The sequence below is a fragment of the Neomonachus schauinslandi genome, chromosome 12 (genome assembly GCF_002201575.2).
Source record: "Neomonachus schauinslandi chromosome 12, ASM220157v2, whole genome shotgun sequence".
Classification (NCBI taxonomy): Eukaryota; Metazoa; Chordata; class Mammalia; order Carnivora; family Phocidae; genus Neomonachus; species Neomonachus schauinslandi.
This window is the reverse complement of record NC_058414.1, coordinates 16170661-16191720: the sequence shown is the minus strand read 5'-3', so window position 1 is coordinate 16191720 and position 21060 is coordinate 16170661. Positions and strand designations below refer to the sequence as shown.

General features: G+C 45.2%; 1 protein-coding gene across 1 annotated transcript in view; it reads right to left on the bottom strand.

Annotated features, from left to right (window-relative positions):
- The window catches only part of LAMB4 (laminin subunit beta 4), a 102492-nt gene that overhangs the window by 39460 nt on the left and 41972 nt on the right, over positions 1 to 21060 (bottom strand). The window contains 4 exon segments of the mRNA XM_021682940.2: positions 841 to 1018; positions 7814 to 7934; positions 8747 to 8862; positions 10252 to 10437. Coding sequence (XP_021538615.2) covers positions 841 to 1018; positions 7814 to 7934; positions 8747 to 8862; positions 10252 to 10437 — 601 coding nt within the window.

The window sequence follows — 21060 nt, the reverse complement described above, 5'->3', positions numbered from 1 at the left end:
TTTCTGATACATTAGTATTGTACTAATTGATACATTAGTACATGTAGTATTACTGATATTATTCCTTCAGATCCTGATGATCTATGTTGGTGCTGGACCATCCGTTTGATTTCCCTTCTTCCGTCTCCTTCATGGGGTTGTGGGCACCCTGAAGCCAGAGTCTTGCAGTGTAATGGGAGAAGCCTATGCCCAGAACTCAGGAACCCCGAGGTCTCACTGGAGTTGTCACTCTATAGCAGCAGTTCTCAGCTGGGGGGAGACTTTGTAAACCCCCGCCTCCCGGAACATATGACAAAGTTTGAAGACATTTTTGAATGTCACAGCTGGAGGGAAGGTGCTACAGCATCGGGTGGGCAGAGGGTAGAGATGCTGCTAAACTTCCTATAATGCACAGAATAGCCCCCCATGACGACCCCCCACAACAAAGCATTATTCAGCCCCAAATTGCAGGATGAGAAACACAGCCCTAAGGCTTAGTGAAATGGACAAGTTACCTAATGGGTTTGGACCCCAAGAGTCTCGTTCACTGAATGGAAGTCTGAGGATGAAAGAAGTTGTTTAGAGTTCATTCCAGCCCTAAAATTCCAGGATTCCAAGTAAGTATTTTAGGACCATAGTTCCGGTATCCTAGCAGCCAAATGCTACCACAAGGCTCCTTTTTTATACACTTACCGTACTGTGCATTGGGATTCCAACACATCAACACACTGTTGTATATCTAAACATTGGGAAATTGTCATTGACATTGATTGTTTGGAGTAGATGCTCAAATAAATTAAAATGATTCATTCACATTCTAAAAAGCTGTGCGTTGGTAGAGCCCACTGGGCCAATACTCACCTACTGCCCCATCGTGTAGCCTGGCGGACATGCTGACTATCAGCCTCTCACACACCCCGGGGAGCACCTGAGGTCCTGCCTTCGAGGCAATTTCAACACAGTTGTGCAGCTGATACTCATCTAAATCCTGCTTGCTGCAGAAGTTCTCCAATGAATTGATTTGGGGAATCAGACCAAGCTTTTGAAATAATGCAGAAAGAAGACTCAGGTTCATAACTGTCTCCTGTTCAAGATTCTAGTTGTATAAACAATTAGATCTATGAGAAAATGCTTACAACTGAAGATTTTAGGATTTTCATCGTATTTAAGAAATCTTTAAATATTTACATTTATTGACTTGGGACAAAGAAAATAAGATTTTTTTTTTTTTACCATCCTTATTATATTTTTAGCTTGCTCATAAATTTGTCTTAGATTTCAAAGACTTTTACCTAGGCTACTTGTGATAAATTCAGGAATTATGGCTTAGCGCATTCCACAGTATTACTGTGGAACTCTAAATCCACAAAACTCTCCTTTTAAATGTTTTGTCCTTTTCAATTCCATATGAACAGTAGTGTCCTACATCAAACTATCTGCCTCTTGGGGAGTCACAGTGTAGATTACCATATAAAGCTCTGAGAAGTCCTGCAAGAAAGATATTTTTAAACTCAGTGCTTTCATGCTTATTTAACTACTTGGTCCTATATTCAAGTAACACTAACATCCCACAAACTCAGTATCTCACAGATGTATTCTGTGAATTGCTGGCTTAGAGCATACAGCTATTAGAGGGGCAAATGCATTGTTCTAAGCTTATTCTCAAAAAGGGATCATCTACAGTTTGATAACCTATGTGAAGAAAAGCCATACGGTTATATTTCTTGAGAAGATTTTACCTATGTTATAACCTATTACCATTTTAAATGTTTTTCAGTGGCATGGCTGATGCAGTGGAGAACATGTTGGTATAAGAGAATCGGTCACACCAAGTTGGTCAGCACTGAAATTAAGATTTAATTCAGCAGGTCAAGTTAAAAGAGAGAACCAGGGGGCCCAGATAAATCTCCCCTGGCCTTCTTGTTTTGTCCATACTGAACCTTGTTCCCATGGTCCTTTGCTTCAAGGACCCTTTCAACCATCGCCTCCCCCCACGCCCATCCACACCCCCGGTCCTTCTCTCTTTGCCCTCTGACACGCCAGGGGTGGAATCTCAGCCCCAGATGCCCATTTCACGGTGTCTCCATGCCTCAAACCACTATCCTCATTCTCCCTGCACTCTGGATGGACCACTCACTGCCCCTTCCTCCTCTGGCTTCCCAGAGGAAATGGAGCCTCCCGCTTCCTGCTCCCAAACTCCAGGCGCACAGGTACTACCCCTGTCCCTGGCTCGGCGCTTACGAAGAAGTGTCCCAGGTGAAGGGATGTCTGCCACCGTGCCCTCTGCCCTCAGGAAACTTCTCTGTGGATTATACTTTCTTTCTTTAATCTCTTCCTTTCAAATGGCATTTAAATGTGCTGAAATCTCTCCCATCCATAAAATCACCTCCTTGATCTCACATATTCCTCCTGTCACTGCCCCCGTCTCTGCCCTTTGACTCCTTGATAGCCACATTTCTTGAAACACTGTTTCCTTGCTACCCTCACTGCCTCCTCCTGCATTTACTCTTCACGCCAATGCTGCGCCTCTCCTTCCACCCATCCCTCAATGTTGGGTTCCTCGGGGTTCTCTCATCAGCCCCTCCCTTACTCCACACCCCTCTTCTAGGCGACCTTGTGCCTTCAGTTACCGTCAGTATAGATTGCCGACATCTCGACCCAGGCCTCCTGCCCACGTCTCAGTTACGGGCTCCAGATCTGCACAGACAAGCTTACTGGTCATCCCACAGGCACTGCAAACCAACACACCTGAAACCCGCTTTCCTCCCTGAGCCTGTTGGCAGGAGAGTGTCAGCATCTGCCAAGCTACTCAGTGTAGAAGACTGAAGAAGGTCATCTTTGATACTTGCCTCTTCGCCATCAACACTGCCCACTGCCCCACACATCAAGTCAGTCACAAGCCTGGTCCATCTAAGCTCTCAAATGTGTCTAGGATGCATTTATGTCTCTTCACCCCCCTGTCACTGCTCTAATGGAGGCCATCCAGATCACCACGGTGGCAGCCCAACAGATGTCCCATCTTCCACCCTTTTTCTCCTTCCCCCCTCAGTTTTCTACCCTGTAGTCACAGTGATTCCTTAAAAGGCAGTTTGTTCAGATAACCCCTCCTTCAAACCTTCAGTGGCTTCTTTCTCTTACCCCCATGTCCCCCTCCCCCCCAACCTCCTGGCTCAGTGGTTCTCAATATGGGAGGTGCCATCCCCTAAGGGGCATTTTGGAATTCCAAGGGGTAGTTTTGGTTGTCATGGCCATCAGATGAGGTGTGTTACTGGCTTTTAGCAGGTGCGGATCAGAAATCCCTGATGTTTTGACACAAAGGAAAATCAGCCCATGTTTCACCGAACACCCATGCAGGAGAAATCTTTGTTTATGATTATAAGGTGAGAAAGCCTTATTCTCTGTTTTAAAAACATGACTGCAACATGTTTGCAACACTCCTGCTTTCATGGCTGTCTCACACTGAGGGATTCTACACCTTTGAGCATGTCCCAGTCTCCTGTGTCTACGGCGTATTCATGCCAGTGCGCAAACATATTGAAGTACATAATGTTCCTCTATAAATTACTTTCCTTTTATGTATCTTTGTATTCGCACATTACATCGACATTCTTTGGAAGGTATGTATGAAGGTAGGCTATGATGCCCATGAATTGTATTTCAAATCAGTAAAGAGTGTTACAAAACATTTGCAATAAAAAGAGGAGGTTGGGTCAGGTGATACTGAGGATCACTGCTCCAGGCACCCCGAGCTTTTCTGTTCGGTGACCTGCCACGGCTTCCGGTAGCTCTCAGACCACACTGCCATTTCCCGTGTAACTGTCTGCATCCCCCCTTTAGAGAGGAAGCCCCGGCATGTCGGTGCTTGTCTTGTTCACATCTGTGCCTACCACAGTGTCTAATTCACAGTAGCTACTTCATAAATATTTGCTCAATGAAGACGTATACACACCTGTCTAGTGTGGTCTCTTCAAGTTGATACCAAAATGACTGCATTCTCCAAACACATACCAAGTGAAGAGAGATGCAGAAGGAAGTCGGACAGGCTAGGGTTGGGGATGAAGGCAGCCAACCAGGGGTTCGTTATCTACAGTTACTGGTCTGAGGCAGTTTCAAGGAGGCCAGTCCTGGCACCAAACTGATGGGCCAGATGGTAAGAGTCCCTGTCAAGCTATAAGATTTTGTAACTCACTTCTTCTAGAAACTTCTAAAGACTTTGTTTACCAAGTGTAGTCCATCCCATGGTTTAAAAGAATGGCAGTTTTATATTCTATGTGACTCTAAACACATTTTCATGGAAGCATATATCATGAAATAGGGTGACTGAAGGAAATTTGTGACTGTCTCACTAGGCTTGCCAAACAAAAGCTATTTCTGCAGACGGAGCATCCAGGGTTGACCAAAGCTTTCATCCGGGCTTCTTGGTAGTGCATCCTGGTCTTAGATATAAATGTTAATCTGGCTGTAGGAGAAAAATGAACTTTGAAAGGGCCAGGGCTCAGGCAGTCAAGCATCTTCCCAGAGCCGCAATATTGGTGGTGTGGAAATAACTGCATTAGTCTGTAATCAGAAAATGTGCATTGGCTTTCTCCTATGGACATCCGGGGTCAGGGACTCAAAGAGACACTGTAGGTGCCCTGCCCGGATCACCCCGTTCACCAGCTGCTGTGGTATTGGCGCTAAAGTCTCACAGCTGTCCCTTTCTCCAGAAACTTGGACTCAGCCAACTTGCCCGGAAGTGAACACACTCCCTGGGGGCCGGGTGGGGTGGATGACTTGGGGGCACACAGGCTCCACCACTTGGCCTCGAGGTGCAGCCAGCTCAGTGGTACAAGAAGGTTCCCAAGCCCCCTGTGGGATCAGCTACACTTCAGCGCAGATCACATCCTTGCTCTGTTCTTTCCCCTGTCCCCTGCGCCTCTTCTCCCACAAGCACACCCTCAATAAATCAGGGGGACCTAAGTCCCTGTCTCTGCTCCGGCTTCTGGGGAATCTGACCCGAAAGAGGGATCTAGCCTCTCTTCTGAGGTTCTGACACTTTGCGAAGATCAGGCTCCTGTCCTAATTTTCATTCAGGTTTCATGGTTTTTGTAGCTATATGTAAGGGATGATTGCTTGAAAACTCATCAAATGGAAATATTTTTCAGTTAATTTCAAATTACCCATTTGTATTATGTATCTACCAAATATCACTGCAATGATTTTATTTACACGTCCGTCTTCTGTATCAGACTGAGAATTATTTGAGGGAAGGGACCACAGCTCACACCCCGGGAACCGGCACAGTATCAGCCCATGTATGCTCAGCGAATGGGTGATGAATGGATAATTTGCATGGATGCATGAAATACAGCATCAAGTCATAAACTATTATAAATAAAATTATAAATAGTGAATATAAAATATTCAGGATATGGATTTAAGATGAGGAGTATCTTGGCTCTTATAAATTTGAGTTTCATGACTATCATTATAATAATAAAATCTCTTCATGATGTATCAATTCCTTAATTTCTTCCTTTTCCTTTCTCTACTCTGCGTGGGTTTCCAACTTTTAGCTTTTTCCCCCTAAATTAAATCTGTTGGATTTGATTTTCTTTCTTTGTAACTCATGTGTTGGTCTGTGAGTGCAGTTCTATTTGAAGTTCCTGGGCAGAGAATAGGACTTAACATGGGTAGGGAAATCACGATAGTTAAACTCTCATTCAAGAGTTTATTTCTACTTTCCACCTCATTTCTACTGTAACATGGTAGAACCTCACCACAATATCAGACGGCCCTCCAGGTGCAAGATTTAGACCATCTTTGGGTAAGGTTGCCAGATAAAATACAAATCACCCAGTTGAAACTGAATTTCGGAAAAGCAATGAATAATTTTTTAGTATGTCTCATGCAGCATTCGAGGGCAATATTTTGGACATATTTATACAATATTCAAATCTGAGTGTCCCGTTTCTTCTCTCCTTCTTTCCTTCCTTCCTTCCCTCCCTCCCTCCCTCGTTTTCTAAATTTTGCAATCCTATCTCTGGTAAAATAATCTTATATAATGGCTTTTTCTAGATGTTACAATACCTGAACTTGTTGAATAAATTCCAAGATACACCTGCCTCATACTGAGTTCTATAGTAAATGATGAAACAGCAAAGTTCCAGGTTATAAATTTAAAATGTTCGATGCTTCAAAATTAAACTTTAAAAGACACAATTCATGAAATATGGACATACAACTAATTAAAGCAGGGATTGTCAAGCTTCCTATAAAATGCTAGACAGTAAATATTTTTGGCTTTGTGGGTCATAAGGCCTCTGTGGCAAGTACTCAGCTCTGCCTTTGTAGCTTGAAAACAGTGGTAGATAATATATAAACAACTGGCCAGGGGCGCCTGGGGGGTTCAGTCAGTTAAGTGTCCGACTCTTGGTTCCGGCTCAGGTCATGGTCTCAGGGTCGTGAGATGGAGCCCCGTGTCAGGCTCTGTGCTGAGTGCAGAGTCTTCTTGGATTCTCTCTTCCTCTCTGTCTGCTCCTCCTCCCACAAAAATAAATAAATCTTTAAACAACTGGCCATAGCTGTGTTCAAATAAAACCTTGTAGGACAGTAGTTTGCCAATTAAATCATGATATTAGAAGATTCTCACAAATACTTTATTTTGGTTTTTTTTTTTAAGATTTTATTTATTTATTTTGAGAAAGAGAGAGTGAGTGAGAGAGAGAGAGAGAGCATAAGCAAAGGGGAGGGGCAGAGGGAGAGGAAGAAGCAGACTCGCCACCAAGCAGGGAGCCCAACGCTGGCTGGACCCCAGGATCCCGGGATTATGACCTGAGCCAAAGGCCGAAGGCAGACGCTTAACCGACTGAGCCTCTCAGGCACCCCTCTCACGAATATTTTAAAAATGCAGCTGTAACAAATGAATTTGATTTTTATCCACAAAATTACTTTTAAAAAATTCCACACAATTCTATACAATTCTGCTGAAGGTGGAATGAACCCGATACTTTCACATATTTCTGATGATCGTGAGAGTTAATTGGAGAATACTTCCCAGAAATTAATTTGACAGGCTATTTCAAGAGCCATAAACCTTGACGAGTAGGGAATAGATACTGGTAAGTGAAGGCTTAAATTTCCTCAGTGCCCAAACTCTGCCCAGGGACTAGCCTGGGCCTGAAGTTCTGTACAGAGTGAGAGGTTTGGAAGGAATATCTGTGGCCCAGCTTTGTGGGGCAAAGGCATTGAAAGAAGTCATTTGAGGAAATATTATGCATCGTTCCTAAAAATGATAAGAAGACTACATAAGCACCATAAGAAAATGCTTATGATATAACGGGAACTAAAAAATATCTGTCTATGTACAAGTGCTCTGATCACAGCAATATAAAAACACAGTATGTATAGAGCGGAACTTACAAGACACTGACAATTAAAGTGGTAGAATTTCTCCCCCAACTTTCTGCAATGCCAGGATGCCGTGGTGGCTCAGAGTGGGGGCTCTGGCATCAGGGAGTCTGGCTCTTAAGGCAGACTCCTCTCTCACTGGCTCTGTGACCCTGTGCCTCAGTTCTGTCGTCTATAAAATGGGGACAACAACAGTGCCTCCCTCACAGAGTTGTCGTGAAGACTAAACAATAGAATAGGTAAAACACTTCAAACTGTTGCTGGTGCGTGCTGTTCTGTAAGGTTTGCAATTGGTCTTAGGTGACATTTATAGAGAATCAGTGATTTTTCTAATGGAACAAACTCATTTATACTTCTAAAGAAACATTGCACCATGCAGTCTAAAAGCAGAATGATAACGGGGCTCAGTTTGGAAGGCAGCACGCCATCGCTCCGAGATACTTACCGAATCAACCAGGATGTGCGAATAAGCGTGGGACCCTCCTTCCAAAGGCTGGGAAAAATAGACATCTATGAAATATTGTACATCTGGTTCTAAACAGATGGGTGTGGGAAGCAGCACGATTCTGTATGAAGAGAAATAAAGCAACAATTCAGTGACAAAGTACAGTCATATAACCTAAGCGGCCAGGGTATTTGGTGGTATCCCACCTGCGCGGACGTGGGTTTGACCGTGGGGTAGAGGCCAGGTCTAGACCGGTTCAGGCGCGTTGGGTGGACAGCAAATTCACTCTCAGATTCTCTCTGTGGCTCTTGCATAGGATTGTGCCAAATAGCAAAGCTTAGGAACTATTAGCCATGGGTTGTCATGACCGCTCTGGGAAAAGGATAGAACAAATGTCCTTCATCCTTTCTACCATGCTAATCTCAACAGGGTCTTTTGTTTTATTTTGCCACAAATCTCTGATGCAAAATTAGTGGCCTCAGAGTTAGTAGCTTTTTTTTACCTGATAGACTCTCAGCTGTTGAGATAATGCCAGCTAAATATTTGACTCTTACTCTTGTATCATTTCATTTTCTCACCTCTCCAGGCCATGTGGGGAAAGGGAAAGGAAATTTCCAGACTGAGAATCAGGAGATCGGGGCTAGAATCCTGGTTCTGCAATATGTTAGCTATGAGACTGGGCAGGTCTCCAAATATTCTCATTCTCAATTCCCTCCTCGCCTGATGAAGAGAAAGTCTACCTCAGTGAGTTGTTAGCAAGATAAAATACGATCTTAAATGTGAAGTTTAGTGTAGCCCACAGCAAGCACTTAATAAATGTCACCGTCTCCTTTAATGCACCTCTTCTCCTGCTTAGTTCTTTGATACAAATTATTGATAGATGAACAAAATTCTAAGAAGCCTTCCATGTTTGAGGACAGGTCCCAAGCATACCTGGAAGCCGCTGGTAAAGGGAAAGATGGAGGCCGTGGCCACGGACTCTCGCGTGGACAGTGCTCACTCCCTCCACGGGGGTTAGCCAGGACCTTGACAGTCCAGTCGGCTGAGGGCTAGACGGACAGGACATAAAAAGCACGTCCTTGTGAGGATGCAGGTACAACACACACCTCAAGGACAGCACTTGGACTCGAATCCACAACCCCCAGCCCTCTCGGAAAATGGAATTTACGAGCAAAGTCTGAGAGGCTCACTCTCAGCTCTAACTCGCTGGGGTCTGAATGGTGAGCCAGGTAGACCCAAGAATATTGTTTCTGGCCGTAGCTCTCGTTCATGGGCTGGAAAAGCCCTGGCGCTCCTGACAGGCCTTGTCTTTAACCTCTGTCTCCCAGAGAGTCAATTAATGTACCTGTCCCTGTATTACAGAACAAAAATGGAAATTTGGAATCCTTCACAAAAGCTTATATCCTTTTTTTCATGCTATTGCATAAATATTATTATATAAATGTATCATTACATAGATTTTGTTATGTGATATTTGATGATTATATTGCTAAATCTATTTATATGTGTCTAAATATGCATATATATTTATAGTACATGCTAATCAGCTATACTCTGAAAGCCATGCAATTTGGAAATGCTTTTTAAAGATGCCACAGATGTGTCCTCTCTATGGAAAAATTAAAATATATATCCTATTTTTAATGATTCATCATACTCCCCAGGTCCAAGTTCACTGAAGTCCCTTGGCTTTCATTTGAGCAATAGAGAATTATGTCGTATCAAGAGTTTCAAAGTGGATCAGCAGTTCTGCTCATACAACATAACATGAACATTTCCAGAATGTGGTCCCCAGAGGAACCCTGGGGGCTCTGAGACCATCCCCAGCCTTATAAAATATTTTTCAGGTGAAATGGTCTGTGGGGTTTCAGATTATCAAAGAAAAGATTATACAGAGAAAAGGTTAGGGGCTACCACTCTAGATGGAGTGTTTTTCTGATTTGGTTTCTATTCTGCCTTAGATATTTCTCAAAAGGCAGGGGGAGGACGCAAGAGGAGCTGTCTGCCTTTAGTTTTTTTTCTTGTTTCAGGGTAAATTCCAAGTGCAAAATAAATGCCTCTTCTGCGTGAATCTGAATCTCTGCACATAGGTTAGCTTATTAAATTTTTAGAAAAAAGTCCGAGGAGGGCAGAATTTATGTTAGTTTAGTTTTTCATTGTTCTTATACAAACATTCCATCACCACTTCCTTAGACCCTGTACCTTAGATATATAACTTCAAATTCAGCTTCTCTCCACGGAATAAAGCATGTATCCCTCTGGCTTACTGTGTTATTTTAATATTGCTAGGAAATTCTTTGATTTCTAATGCTCTCCAGATGTTCTACTTTTTGCAAATCATTTTCTGATGACCCTAATCTAGGAAGACTGGAATGGAAACTCATAGTTCGAGAATGCACTTCAGTCAGCCCTTTACCCCTGAAAAAGAAGTTGGGTACCTGAATTTCGTAGCGAAGGGCAATGGTGAAGTTCATGGGAAAGGAAATGTTGTTGACGGCAAATCTCAAGCCAGCCCCAGGGAGAACCCTGGCAAATCCAGGTCCAGTCCACGCAACAAGGGTCCCAGGAACCGGTTCTCGGAAAACAACGTGAAGGGCAGGCACCTGGCCAAAAGTCACTGAGCCCTAAAATTGGAGAGGAATGCACACAGCTTTGCCTAGAGTCCAGTCCTGGAAGAACTCAGAAAAAAAAAAAAAGTACGTATTTCTTGATGTGTATATGATCCATCTGAGTCACAGATAAATTATCCCAGCCAGGATCCGGTCCAGAATGCAGCTGAGGATAATGTGCTGAATCAGCAGCTTTCAGAACATATGTTACGGTATAGAATGATTGATTTGAAAGCAATGTCACTGGAAACCACTTTAAGATTTTTTTTTTTAATTTGACAGAGAGACACAGTGAGAGAGGGAATAAAGCAGGGGGAGTGGGAGAGGGAGAAGCAGGCTACCCGCCGAGCAGGGAGCCCAATGCGGGGCTCAATCCCAGGACCCTGGGATCATGACCTGAGCCGGAGGCAGACACTTAACGACTGAGCCACCCAGGCGCCCCTGGAAACCACTTTAAACTTAAGTACCCCACGTGCTAATGAATTGAACGAATTCCACACTGATGACCTTGGGTTTTCTCAAATCTGACTGTGGAACTCTGGCCAAAATATGGAGGGAAAGAAAATATTCCCATGCTTACTTCATGGGCTTTGTCTAATTATGCATGACACTAAGAAAACCCACATGGATTTATTTTTTTGGATATTTCTTCCATGCAAATATGAGGCATGCTCTTCTTTCTGCGTGCAGGCATAGAAGAATAAAACTTGTAACACACTTGATTAATTAGCCTCACTGATGGTCTCTCTACTGGCTGTCAGCCTGGGGCCATCTGGATCCTGTAGATAATACTTGAATGACCTTTGCATCTGCCTCCCTCGGCTCGCAGCCTCTACCAGAACTCTGCCTCTTGTGGCTTCTTGCCTGCATCACTACAACAGTGCCTCGGCCACTCTCCCAGTCCTTTCCCTAGCCCAATGCGCAGGGTCCACTGCGGCCAGTAAGTGCTCCACACTCTTTCCAACCGCCAACAGAATCACGCCCAAATTACTTCATCTGGAGTTAAAGTTGCTCTGTGATCGACCCCAAGCTCCTCTTTATCTGGTAAGAGTCTGACTAGTAACAACAATTCATTGCCAGTCCCTGCGTTAGGAATGCAAAGATGACTAGCACAGAGTCCTTGCTGCGGAAGAGTTTAGAATCTTGCATTGGAAACCAAAATGTAAATAAGAAACTGTATCAACCAGATTAGGTCCCAACGGACAGATCTATGTAAACGTGTCTATATACCCTCACAACTGCCATAGACACTGCAGATGCCCCTCGGGGATCCCCTTACCTGGTTGGCGCACCCACCCCCGAGTTACTGTGTGTGTGGCTTCTAAGGGCTCACAGTTGCCTCCTTCTCCAGAGAATTGCCCTCCTAAATACCTCCTCCCCACCTCCAGCCCTGCCCCCGGGGTAGCTGCGGCCAATGGCTTCTTAATACAAGGGTATAAAAAGCTGACCCTGGCTTCTCAGCCGACAGGACAACTTTGTCTGCGGTTTATGCTTCTGAGCTTCTTCGTGGATCAATCCAAAGTTTGTTTTACCTGAGACCACATCTTACTCTTTCCCCTTGTCTTGTTTCTGTCTTTCTCTTATGGAATCTTCCCGAATAATACATCCTTAATAAATCACATGCACCTGAATCCAGTCTTGGGCTCTGTTTCTAGGGCACTTGACCTGAGACAGTCGGCGCCAGACCGTTTCCCTAGAAATGTGCTAGCACGTTCCCTAGGCGTGCTAGAATGGATCTAAAATGCACGACCAGAAGCAGACTCCCAGATGCAATTGGGAGGAGGATCGTTTTGGGTTCAGCTGGCAATGAGGATCCCCGTGTGTAACATGTATCGAGGATCCCTGGACCGTGGTTAGCAGAGCAATTGCTAAAGCTGTCACCTGTGGAGAACTGGGACAGGATAAAGTGGGGAGGGGGGTGCCCACTGGATATTTCTGGCACCAAGAGATGTGGGGGAGCCATAATGATAAGGACTGTGGACTGTGGAAATGGGGGGTAGTTGTTGAATGCCACCGAAGCTTCGATGAGAGATGAGAGGCTCAGGGCGATCACCCAGGAATTCCAAGCCCAGTGTGAGAATCCGAGGCCTCCCTGGAGGTATTTACAGACTCCTCTCCTTTAGCTAGATGGCAGGAAGAGCTGAAGTCCAGGCACAGGACTTAGTTGTAAGACTTGCGGAACTTCAGAGAAGCCTGAGTTCTCAGCCGAGGTAAGTCACCTATGACAAAGTCAAGCCCCTCACAGGGAAGAAGAGGGCTTTTAAGACATGGGTGATGCACACGAGAACCTTGAACCCTGAGGTTCCCCTGAGCGCTCTCGGACTACAGAAGTAATCCACTCACTCTTGCTGGAAAATAGAGCCCCTCCACTCCACCCCTGCCACATTTGAGGACAATGCAGAAACCTCAAATGATGCAGGTGTCTTGGAAGAAAATGTGTACCTTCCTCAGGACCTGCCTATACTATCCCTCCTGACCACTTGCCTGATAATTAGGGTCAAGTTTCAGCATGATCTGACTGGGAAAGGGCTGGATCTCTGAGAGGGACCTGGCTAACACAGACCAGTAGCAACTGGGAAAGAATGGCTGACTATGGGTCCTGAGGTTGCTAGACCAACGAGGCAGAATATGAAACTGGATAAAGAGAGTTTGTTGATTTGGGGCCACCAGCAATGTAGGACTTAATAGCCTGGCAAGAGCCCTGGAATCTTGGGAGATGGATCCAATATATTGCTGGAACAGCTCTTGGAAGCTTGGCAAAAGCTGTGGCCCTGAGGAAAGGAAGCAGAGGTTCCAGAACAGCTGTATCAGGCTGTGGAGGAAGGGATTCAAGGCTCAGAGTAGTAGGCGTGCTAGAATGGATCTAAAATGCAAGAACAGAAAACACACCAACTGATTATGTTCCTTGAAGGCCTAGAGGACACTCGATATATCAAGACAGTAAGTAATGAGCTGGTGAGAAGGGCACCAGCATCACTGAAAAGCTGAGTGTTGAGTAACCTCTGTAGGCTGGTAGGATACATCATTACAAAACTGAGCTCCTTAGTATCACTGTGGAGGACAGAATCACAGACTACCAAAGGCTGGGTATCACTTAACTCTCAAAAGCAAGATGGGTACAATTATTAAAGTGGGCAGCAAGGTTGGAGTAGGAGACAAGGGGGCCTGACCCGTAGGAATCTTCAATGGAGATGATTAATGGAACATGGTGTTCCTCGGAGCAAGAGAGATGAGCAGACAACAAAGGTATTGCTTCATATATATAATCAAAAGCGATCCGGTATGAGTTAGCAAAAGGCTGAGGTCAGCTGCCCCCATGGCAAGACATTTTGCTTTGTCAAGTTCCTAGATCTGAGCCACTTCTCAGATCCAGAACACGGTGACGGAAAAGAGGCCAGATCCCAATGAAGAAAGACTCTTCAACGCCCTGGCAAGTGTAAACCAGGTACCCAAAGTGCCATCATGGTCCCCTTGTTAGAAGAGGGGCATATAAAGGAGAGGTAATATATGGAGTCCTGGCCTAAGTTCTTTTTGCAATGCGTTCACTGCACTTATGAACCACCCATTGATTACTTCCTCCAATTCCTGAGTATGTAATTGGCATAGACCTCCTTAGCAGTCGACATTGACTCTTTGACCTGTGAGGTAACATAAGAGGTCTTATAGTAGGGAATGCCAAGTAAAAGCTTGTGAAATGCCCATCCGCCTCCACTTTCTCCCCACCAAGCCAATACAGTAAATACAAAACAATATTGCAAATCAGCAGTATCCTCAAGGTACCACTCTCAGGACTTGGTGGTGGTTCCCATCATATCCTCATCACAAACTTAACACAAACCTAACCAGCTGGTAGCCCCACTTGCAGCTGTTGTGCTTGCTGGAGTATCTTTACCAGAGCAGATGAACACCACCTTCATATATGATATACAGCTACTGAAATGCAAAATGTGTTCTTCTCCATCCCCATACAGAAGAAGGAACAGAAGCAATTTGTATTGACTTGGGGTGAGCAGCAGTGTGTATTCAGTCTTGCCCCAAGGCCATTCACATTCTCCCACTCTCTACGACAGTATAGCCCAAAAGGGTTTGGACCATCCAGATATTCCACAAAATAGCACACTGATTTCCTATATTAAAGGATAGTGAAGTTGGGTCCCTTAGTCCAAGGCGATGTTATGCGGTCTCCGATAGACAGAATCAGACATTCTGTGGCCTTGGTCAGCACCACTGTCTGAGGGCTCACAGAGTGTCTGATTCACCAGTGAGGAAAACCAGAATACCTCCTCAGCTCAAGGGACCCACTTCGCAGCAAAAGAAATATAGCAGCAATCATGTGACTTTGAAATCCCCTGCTCCTACACAAACCAAACCGTCCAGAAGACCCTAACCTCAGATGGGGGGTGGAATGGGGTCTCCCAAAGATGCATCAGCTTCAGCTAGCTTGGAAATGACACCCTGTGAGGTGGGACAGTGGTCTTCTGGAGGCTGTTTACTCCTTAGGGCGAAGGCCTTATGTAATGCAGTGTCCCCAACAGGGAGAAAACATGGGTTTGGAAATCAAGTAGGAGTAGCCAAGCTCACTGTCACTGACGGTGATCATGGGAATTTGGGCTTCTTGTGCTTACAACTTTAGGCTCTGTGGGTTTCGATGTCTTGATTCTTGGGCAGGAACAAAGAACTCCACTAAACTTAAAGCTATGGCTGCTGCATGGTCACTCAGGCTCCTCATGCCAGTAGACCAGGAGGCCAGGGAAGAAATGACCATAACTGGAAGGGCTGATGCTGTACAGTCAGGACGTGAGGAATATGCATGGCACTGAGGGGCCCACTAAGACACACTTGGTGCTGCCCTACATGTAGCCTGATGAGACCATGGAAACCAGGGGCTCAGACCCTGGAGGGATGAGGGCCTAGGTCATCCTACCCAACAGAAGTGCTAGTTGAGGATGAGGGAATCTAGAATGGGTGGCAAGGAGGGGGAAGATAGTATCATTTACAACCTCGGGACCAACTGTCACAGCTGAAGGTTGCAGTTTGTCCCACTAATCTCCTTTTGTAAATCTCCCCAGGAATGGTGATCAATGAGAATCCTGGAGAACCTGTGCTTGCATGGAATGAACTTAATGTAAGAAGCAAATGAGCATGGTCAGCTTCATAGGTGTGCAACACGCGTACTTGCAGAGGGTCCCACACTCAGAAGGGCCCCATGTTTGGTTTCATGCTCTGCTGTCACCATCTTGAAATAATAATTTTATCTTTGAAGTTGTTTTGTAAGTTGACGTCTCTTGGGATAATGGAGGGCACATGTGAGCAGAAGAGATATGCCCACCATGTGCTTGCTTGCTTGCTCCCATTTGCAAATAGCTCACGTGATCCCGGTGAGCATAGCATTCGAGTGGATCTACTATGCGCATGCGTTCAGTGAGACTAAGAGTGCGTACAAGGTAAATGTGTTACATTTATGACTGAGTAAGCAGGGTGCTGACAGCTCCAGGAAGCCAGGCTTTCTGTTCCAACCAGAACTTGCTTTCAAAGTAGAAAGAAGGCAAAGGCATTCTAAGAAAGACATTATTCATGTGGCTTCCCTGTATCAGCCAGCTGCTTACACTGAAGATGCCTAGGAGGAATAAAAGATAAGGTGACTCCCAGGTGCCCTTTTTGCAGCCCTCCCTTACTCATTAGTACGCTGAAGGTAGGGAGCGTTGGCGGGACACAAACCGAGAAGTGGAACGAAAACTAAGTTGAGTTAGTTTTGTGCAGCGTTCCATTGTTCTGGGAAGAACAAGATACAGATGCAAATGTGACTACAAAATACAAACTGTGTAATTTCAGTGATTACACAGGAGCCAAATGCTCTTATGTTTGCACTGAAAACTGGCATCGCATGACAGAAAGATGAATGGCCCAATTCATGCTAATAATTTAACTTTTTAATATTCCTTTTTGGGGCACCTAGGTGGCTCAGTCATTAAGCATCTGCCTTCAGCTCAGGGTCCTGGGATCGAGCCCCACATCGGGCTCCCTGCTCCGCAGGAAGCCTGCTTCTCCCTCTCCCACTCCCCCTGCTTGTGTTCCCTCTCTTGCTATCTATCTCTCTGTCAAATAAATAAATAAAATCTTTAAAAAAAAATATTCCTTTTCTTCAAGTGACATTAAACAGCAAATAAAAAACCACTAACAAGTCACAAGAGAGACTACAGAAGAAACTAAGAAGCTGGATATTTCAGTACCTTCAATGTTCTTTTTCCCTGATTTCCGAACAAATGGCCATGCTTGGGAGTCTGAGCACTCAAGGAGCTGATGCTTCCGTGCACTGCCCTTTGCTGGGCTGCTCTCCCCAGCTACCAGCTGCTGTGACTGTTGTTTGCTGTCTCACACAGCTCCCTTCTCTTGAGAATTGTCCTTGGATGGGAGCTCCCATGAGGGAGGCCGCCTGCACCTGCCCTGGCCGCCCACAACAATGACTGACCGATGAACACAACAGGCCTGCCCTTGGGCCTCCACGGGGGACAATTCTGTTGTGCCGTTTATGCTTCCGACCTTGCCCAGGGGCCAGGCCAAGGCTAGACTCTGCCCTAGACGCGTCCTTGCCTTGCTTTCCCCTCCCTGCCTCCTGCCCTTGCTCCCCATACAGGCTTCTCCTGATGAGCGTCCCCCCAGTAAAGCACGTGCACCCGAATCTCTGCTGTCATATCTGTTTCGGGGGAACCCAACCCAAGACAGCGACTCAGCCCACACATACGCATGTATAGAAAACTGATACAAAATTTTCACCAAGAAAAAATGCCCTTGTTTTGTATTATTCTGTTGCACCAAGCTGGCCCAGCCAATTGATTTCGCTTTGAAAATTACTGATCTGTGGGACCCCAGAGACGGAAACAATGAACAATGTCCAGATGGCAGGGTAGGGAATGTCAGAGGAAGATAAATCTGCGTTGGGCCTTCAGGGATGAGTAGAAGTTTTACAAATCAATCATACAGAGGTGGTTGTTTCAGGCAAGAGTCAGGAGAATAGTCTGTGGAAGCTCAGAGCTGTGTTTCTCGAAGTGCGGTCAGGGACCACCTGTATCAGAATCACCTCGGGGTGCTTGGCCGATTTCCTGACCGGTCCCAGATTCCCTGATTCAGCATCTTGAGGGGAAGGCTCGGAATCTGCATTCTGAATGAACTCCCCAGGCAATACTGACACACAGTAAAATTTGAGGTTCACTGACCTGCACTGCAGAGAGCCAGGGGAGGGGAGGAGCCACTCATCCCCCACTCTTCTATTTCAGATGGACTCAGAATGAGAAGTCCAGAGAGTCAGAAAAGGCTCCATGGGCATGCGGTGTGGGAACAGAAACCAGACAAAGAGTGAGGCCGCCATACTGGTGTGCATGGATCCGGGAGGAAGAACACCGGCCAGGAAGCCTTCTCTGCTCCTCTCAGCTGGAGATGAGAGTCCCTATCACATTACGTGCACCTCTTCTATGAGACTCACCCCACCCAGCCACCATTAGTTGTTTGTGTACATGGCTCATTTCCACAACAACAATCTCGGGGGCAGGCTTCATGCCTACATATTTTTGTTATTGATCCAAGCATTGCATTCACTCAAGGAGGTCTCTTAAATGGAAGGAACTGACTTAGGTGTTAGGTTCGTGAACAAGACAGCGAGCGGCTGATTTCATTTGCTTTCTAACACGCCCATCATGCATTACACACACGGGAACACCCAGTGAGTAAAGATCCCAGTGTATGAATGAACGAACAAATGAATGGGCCTAAAATACCCCCAACTTTGGCTAATATAGTTGGATGGCTACAAGGTCCTCAGGTCTCCTTGGGCCTTCTGAAGCCATCGGAGGCGGGGTCCCGTGGAGGGGGCATCATCCTGCACTCAGGCCAGCACTGGCCAACTCCCACGGCCTGGTTCCAGGGCAGAGCCATGCACTATCTCCAGGGATATCCACATGTCCTTTTCCCTCCAATGAGGGGGAGAACCATTCCTCAGCACTGTACCTTTCCTTACTAAAATAACAAAAAATTGTGAATTCATAATACCTGACTCTCGAACTCCAGAATCCAGCTTTCCAGAAACTTCTGTCTTGAAAGAAAGAAAGCTACTAAGGTTTTGCCCAGAGGCTCTAATTACTTTGAGCTTGTGTCCTCCTTTCGTCTATCCCATCCTTGAGGACACTGGGAGCTTACATGGCCTGAGCACTTACCCGGGCCCCACACGGTTCTGAGGGCAGTCCTGGGTTGTTCCCTTACGGCAGGACAGACAACGGCCATGAAGAAATGGTTTACCTCATTCCACTCGTCAGCATGTACACTCTTCTGATTGCTCTTCAGTATTATATTGCCTTTGTCAACTACGAAATCGCTCCCTTGTTGCTGGAAGTACACATCACATGTAGGCAGAGCTGTGGCTGATATCTTAACAAGAAAAGAAATGACAGTGTAAGCAACCGACGGAAGTTCCAATTATACCACGGGGCAAGAGTTTCAGATTATCCGATAACTTAAAGGTAATCCCGAGCCTCATTTCATAGCCTCAGGAAGGAGTTACGAAGCAGTTTATAATTTTCTGTTCCTCTGTGAAAATGGGAAATTTTTGGTAGTCCGATGAGCATGTATTTGGTTTTCTTTTTAAAGGATGCTGTGTACCGGTAAAATTTGAAACTGCGGAAACATTTATTTTTATCTATTAGTTTTATGGTATTAAAAAAAAAAGCACAAATGTTATGTTTTTAATGTGAAATCTCAAGAAGAAAGTTGTAGAAAATCAACAACAGACATGGTGGCGAGGCAGATTTATTAGCTTATTGTCACTCTGGCCACTCCCTAGACCAATTCCTGGCAGTTCTCACAGTTTGTGGGATTTGGCCTTTTGGGTTCCCATGAGAGGTTCGAGCAGGAGAGCCAAATCCCAGCAGTCAAACTGAAGCAGAGGAATTGCATTCATGCAGCTCCAGTTTCCTTAAAATCCTGGCTTCGCAGGCTTCTCTTTGCTACCATGTCCTCAGCGGTGACCCAGTCAGAATCTCCAATTGCTTGTTTCCAGATTGTCGCTGGACTCTGGACATGGGTGTTTCCTTGGTTGATGTTTCATTGTTGGTGTTACAAACATGATTTTTAATTTCACAGGTGCCCTGGTTGTTCATCACGAGCACGCAGCCCTAGGGTCAGCTGTGTGGCCTGCTTCCGGAACTCTCTTACTCCAGTGTTTACTGCTCTGATTCTCAGCCACACTCTCTGACCAGCTGCCCAACCTCTGTGATGAGGACCCATGGACAGGCTACCCTGGATTATGCCAATTTGTCCTCTTTTTTTTCTTTTTCTCTTACCAATTGAGTTCGTGTAACACAAAATTAGAGACTATTTTATTAATTTTATACAGACAGTATACTATAGAATTAGCTTTATACTATACTGTATTAAATTCTATACTATGTTAAATTCAATCAACATTAACTTTTTGTGACCACAGGTCATTTCTATAAGAAAACAGACCAGTGCTTCCCAAACCGCCTATGAATCACCTAGGGATCTTGTTAACAGGTACACATGATTCAGTAGGTGTGAGGTGGGGTCAGAGATTCTCCAAGTGCAGTGAACTCACAGGCAATACCAATCTTGTTGGTCTATAGACGTTTTGAGTTGCAAGGATATTGCCACAGACTGAATGTTTGTGTCCCTGCAAAATCCATATATAGAAGCCCAATCCCCACGGTGATGATATTTAAAGGGGGGGGGCCTTTGCGAGGTGACTGGGTCATGAGGGCACATCCTCATGAATAGGATTAGCATCCTGATGAAAGAAACCCCAGAGAGCTTCTTTGCCCCTACAACCATGTGAGGATTCAGTAAGAAGATGGCGGTCAATGAACCAGGAAGTGGGCTCTTGCCAGACATGAATCTGCTGCAACCTTGATCTTGGACTTCCCAGCTTCTAGGACTGTGAGAAATAAATTTATGTTGTTTATAAGCCACCCAGTCTATGGTGCTTTTGTTATAGAAGCCTGGATAAATTAAGATACACACATACAAACACACACACCTTTTGAAGACCCACCAAGAAATCGTTGTTTTTCTTTGTTCTCAAATTCATAAGTTGTGGTCTTGGATTCACATCCTTTCATGTGTCCAGCATCCTTTCTCTTCTCTCTGCTTCCCATTAACTTAGACCCTTCCTTATTCCTGCCAGACTACTGCAGACCACTCTCCCTCCATCCCAGGCCTCACTTGTATTAGACTGCCCTGGCAGAACACCGCGGACAGTCTCCATCGGGTCAGTCCCTTGCTCAGAAAGCTTCAGTGAGTTCTCATTGCCCAGAGAATAAAATATAGTCTCTTTAATAAGAGAATCTAATGTTCTTTTCCAATACTTCTTCCCTATATGAACTTCCTGTTCTCTGAATACACTTGCACTGTCTCTCCTCTGAGCCATTACTTATAACGTTCCTGGCTGGACTGTCTCCTCACCAAGGCCACCAACTGAAACGCTTACTGTTTTCAAGCCTCAGGCCATATTATTCTACCTGTGCATTAAGCCTGTTCATAAGGGATCACTCACTCTGAAATTTTAACACATTGCATGTATCCACTCTCCTTGTCATAAGGCTCTGCGCCCATCCTCAGCCATCTATGGAAGTG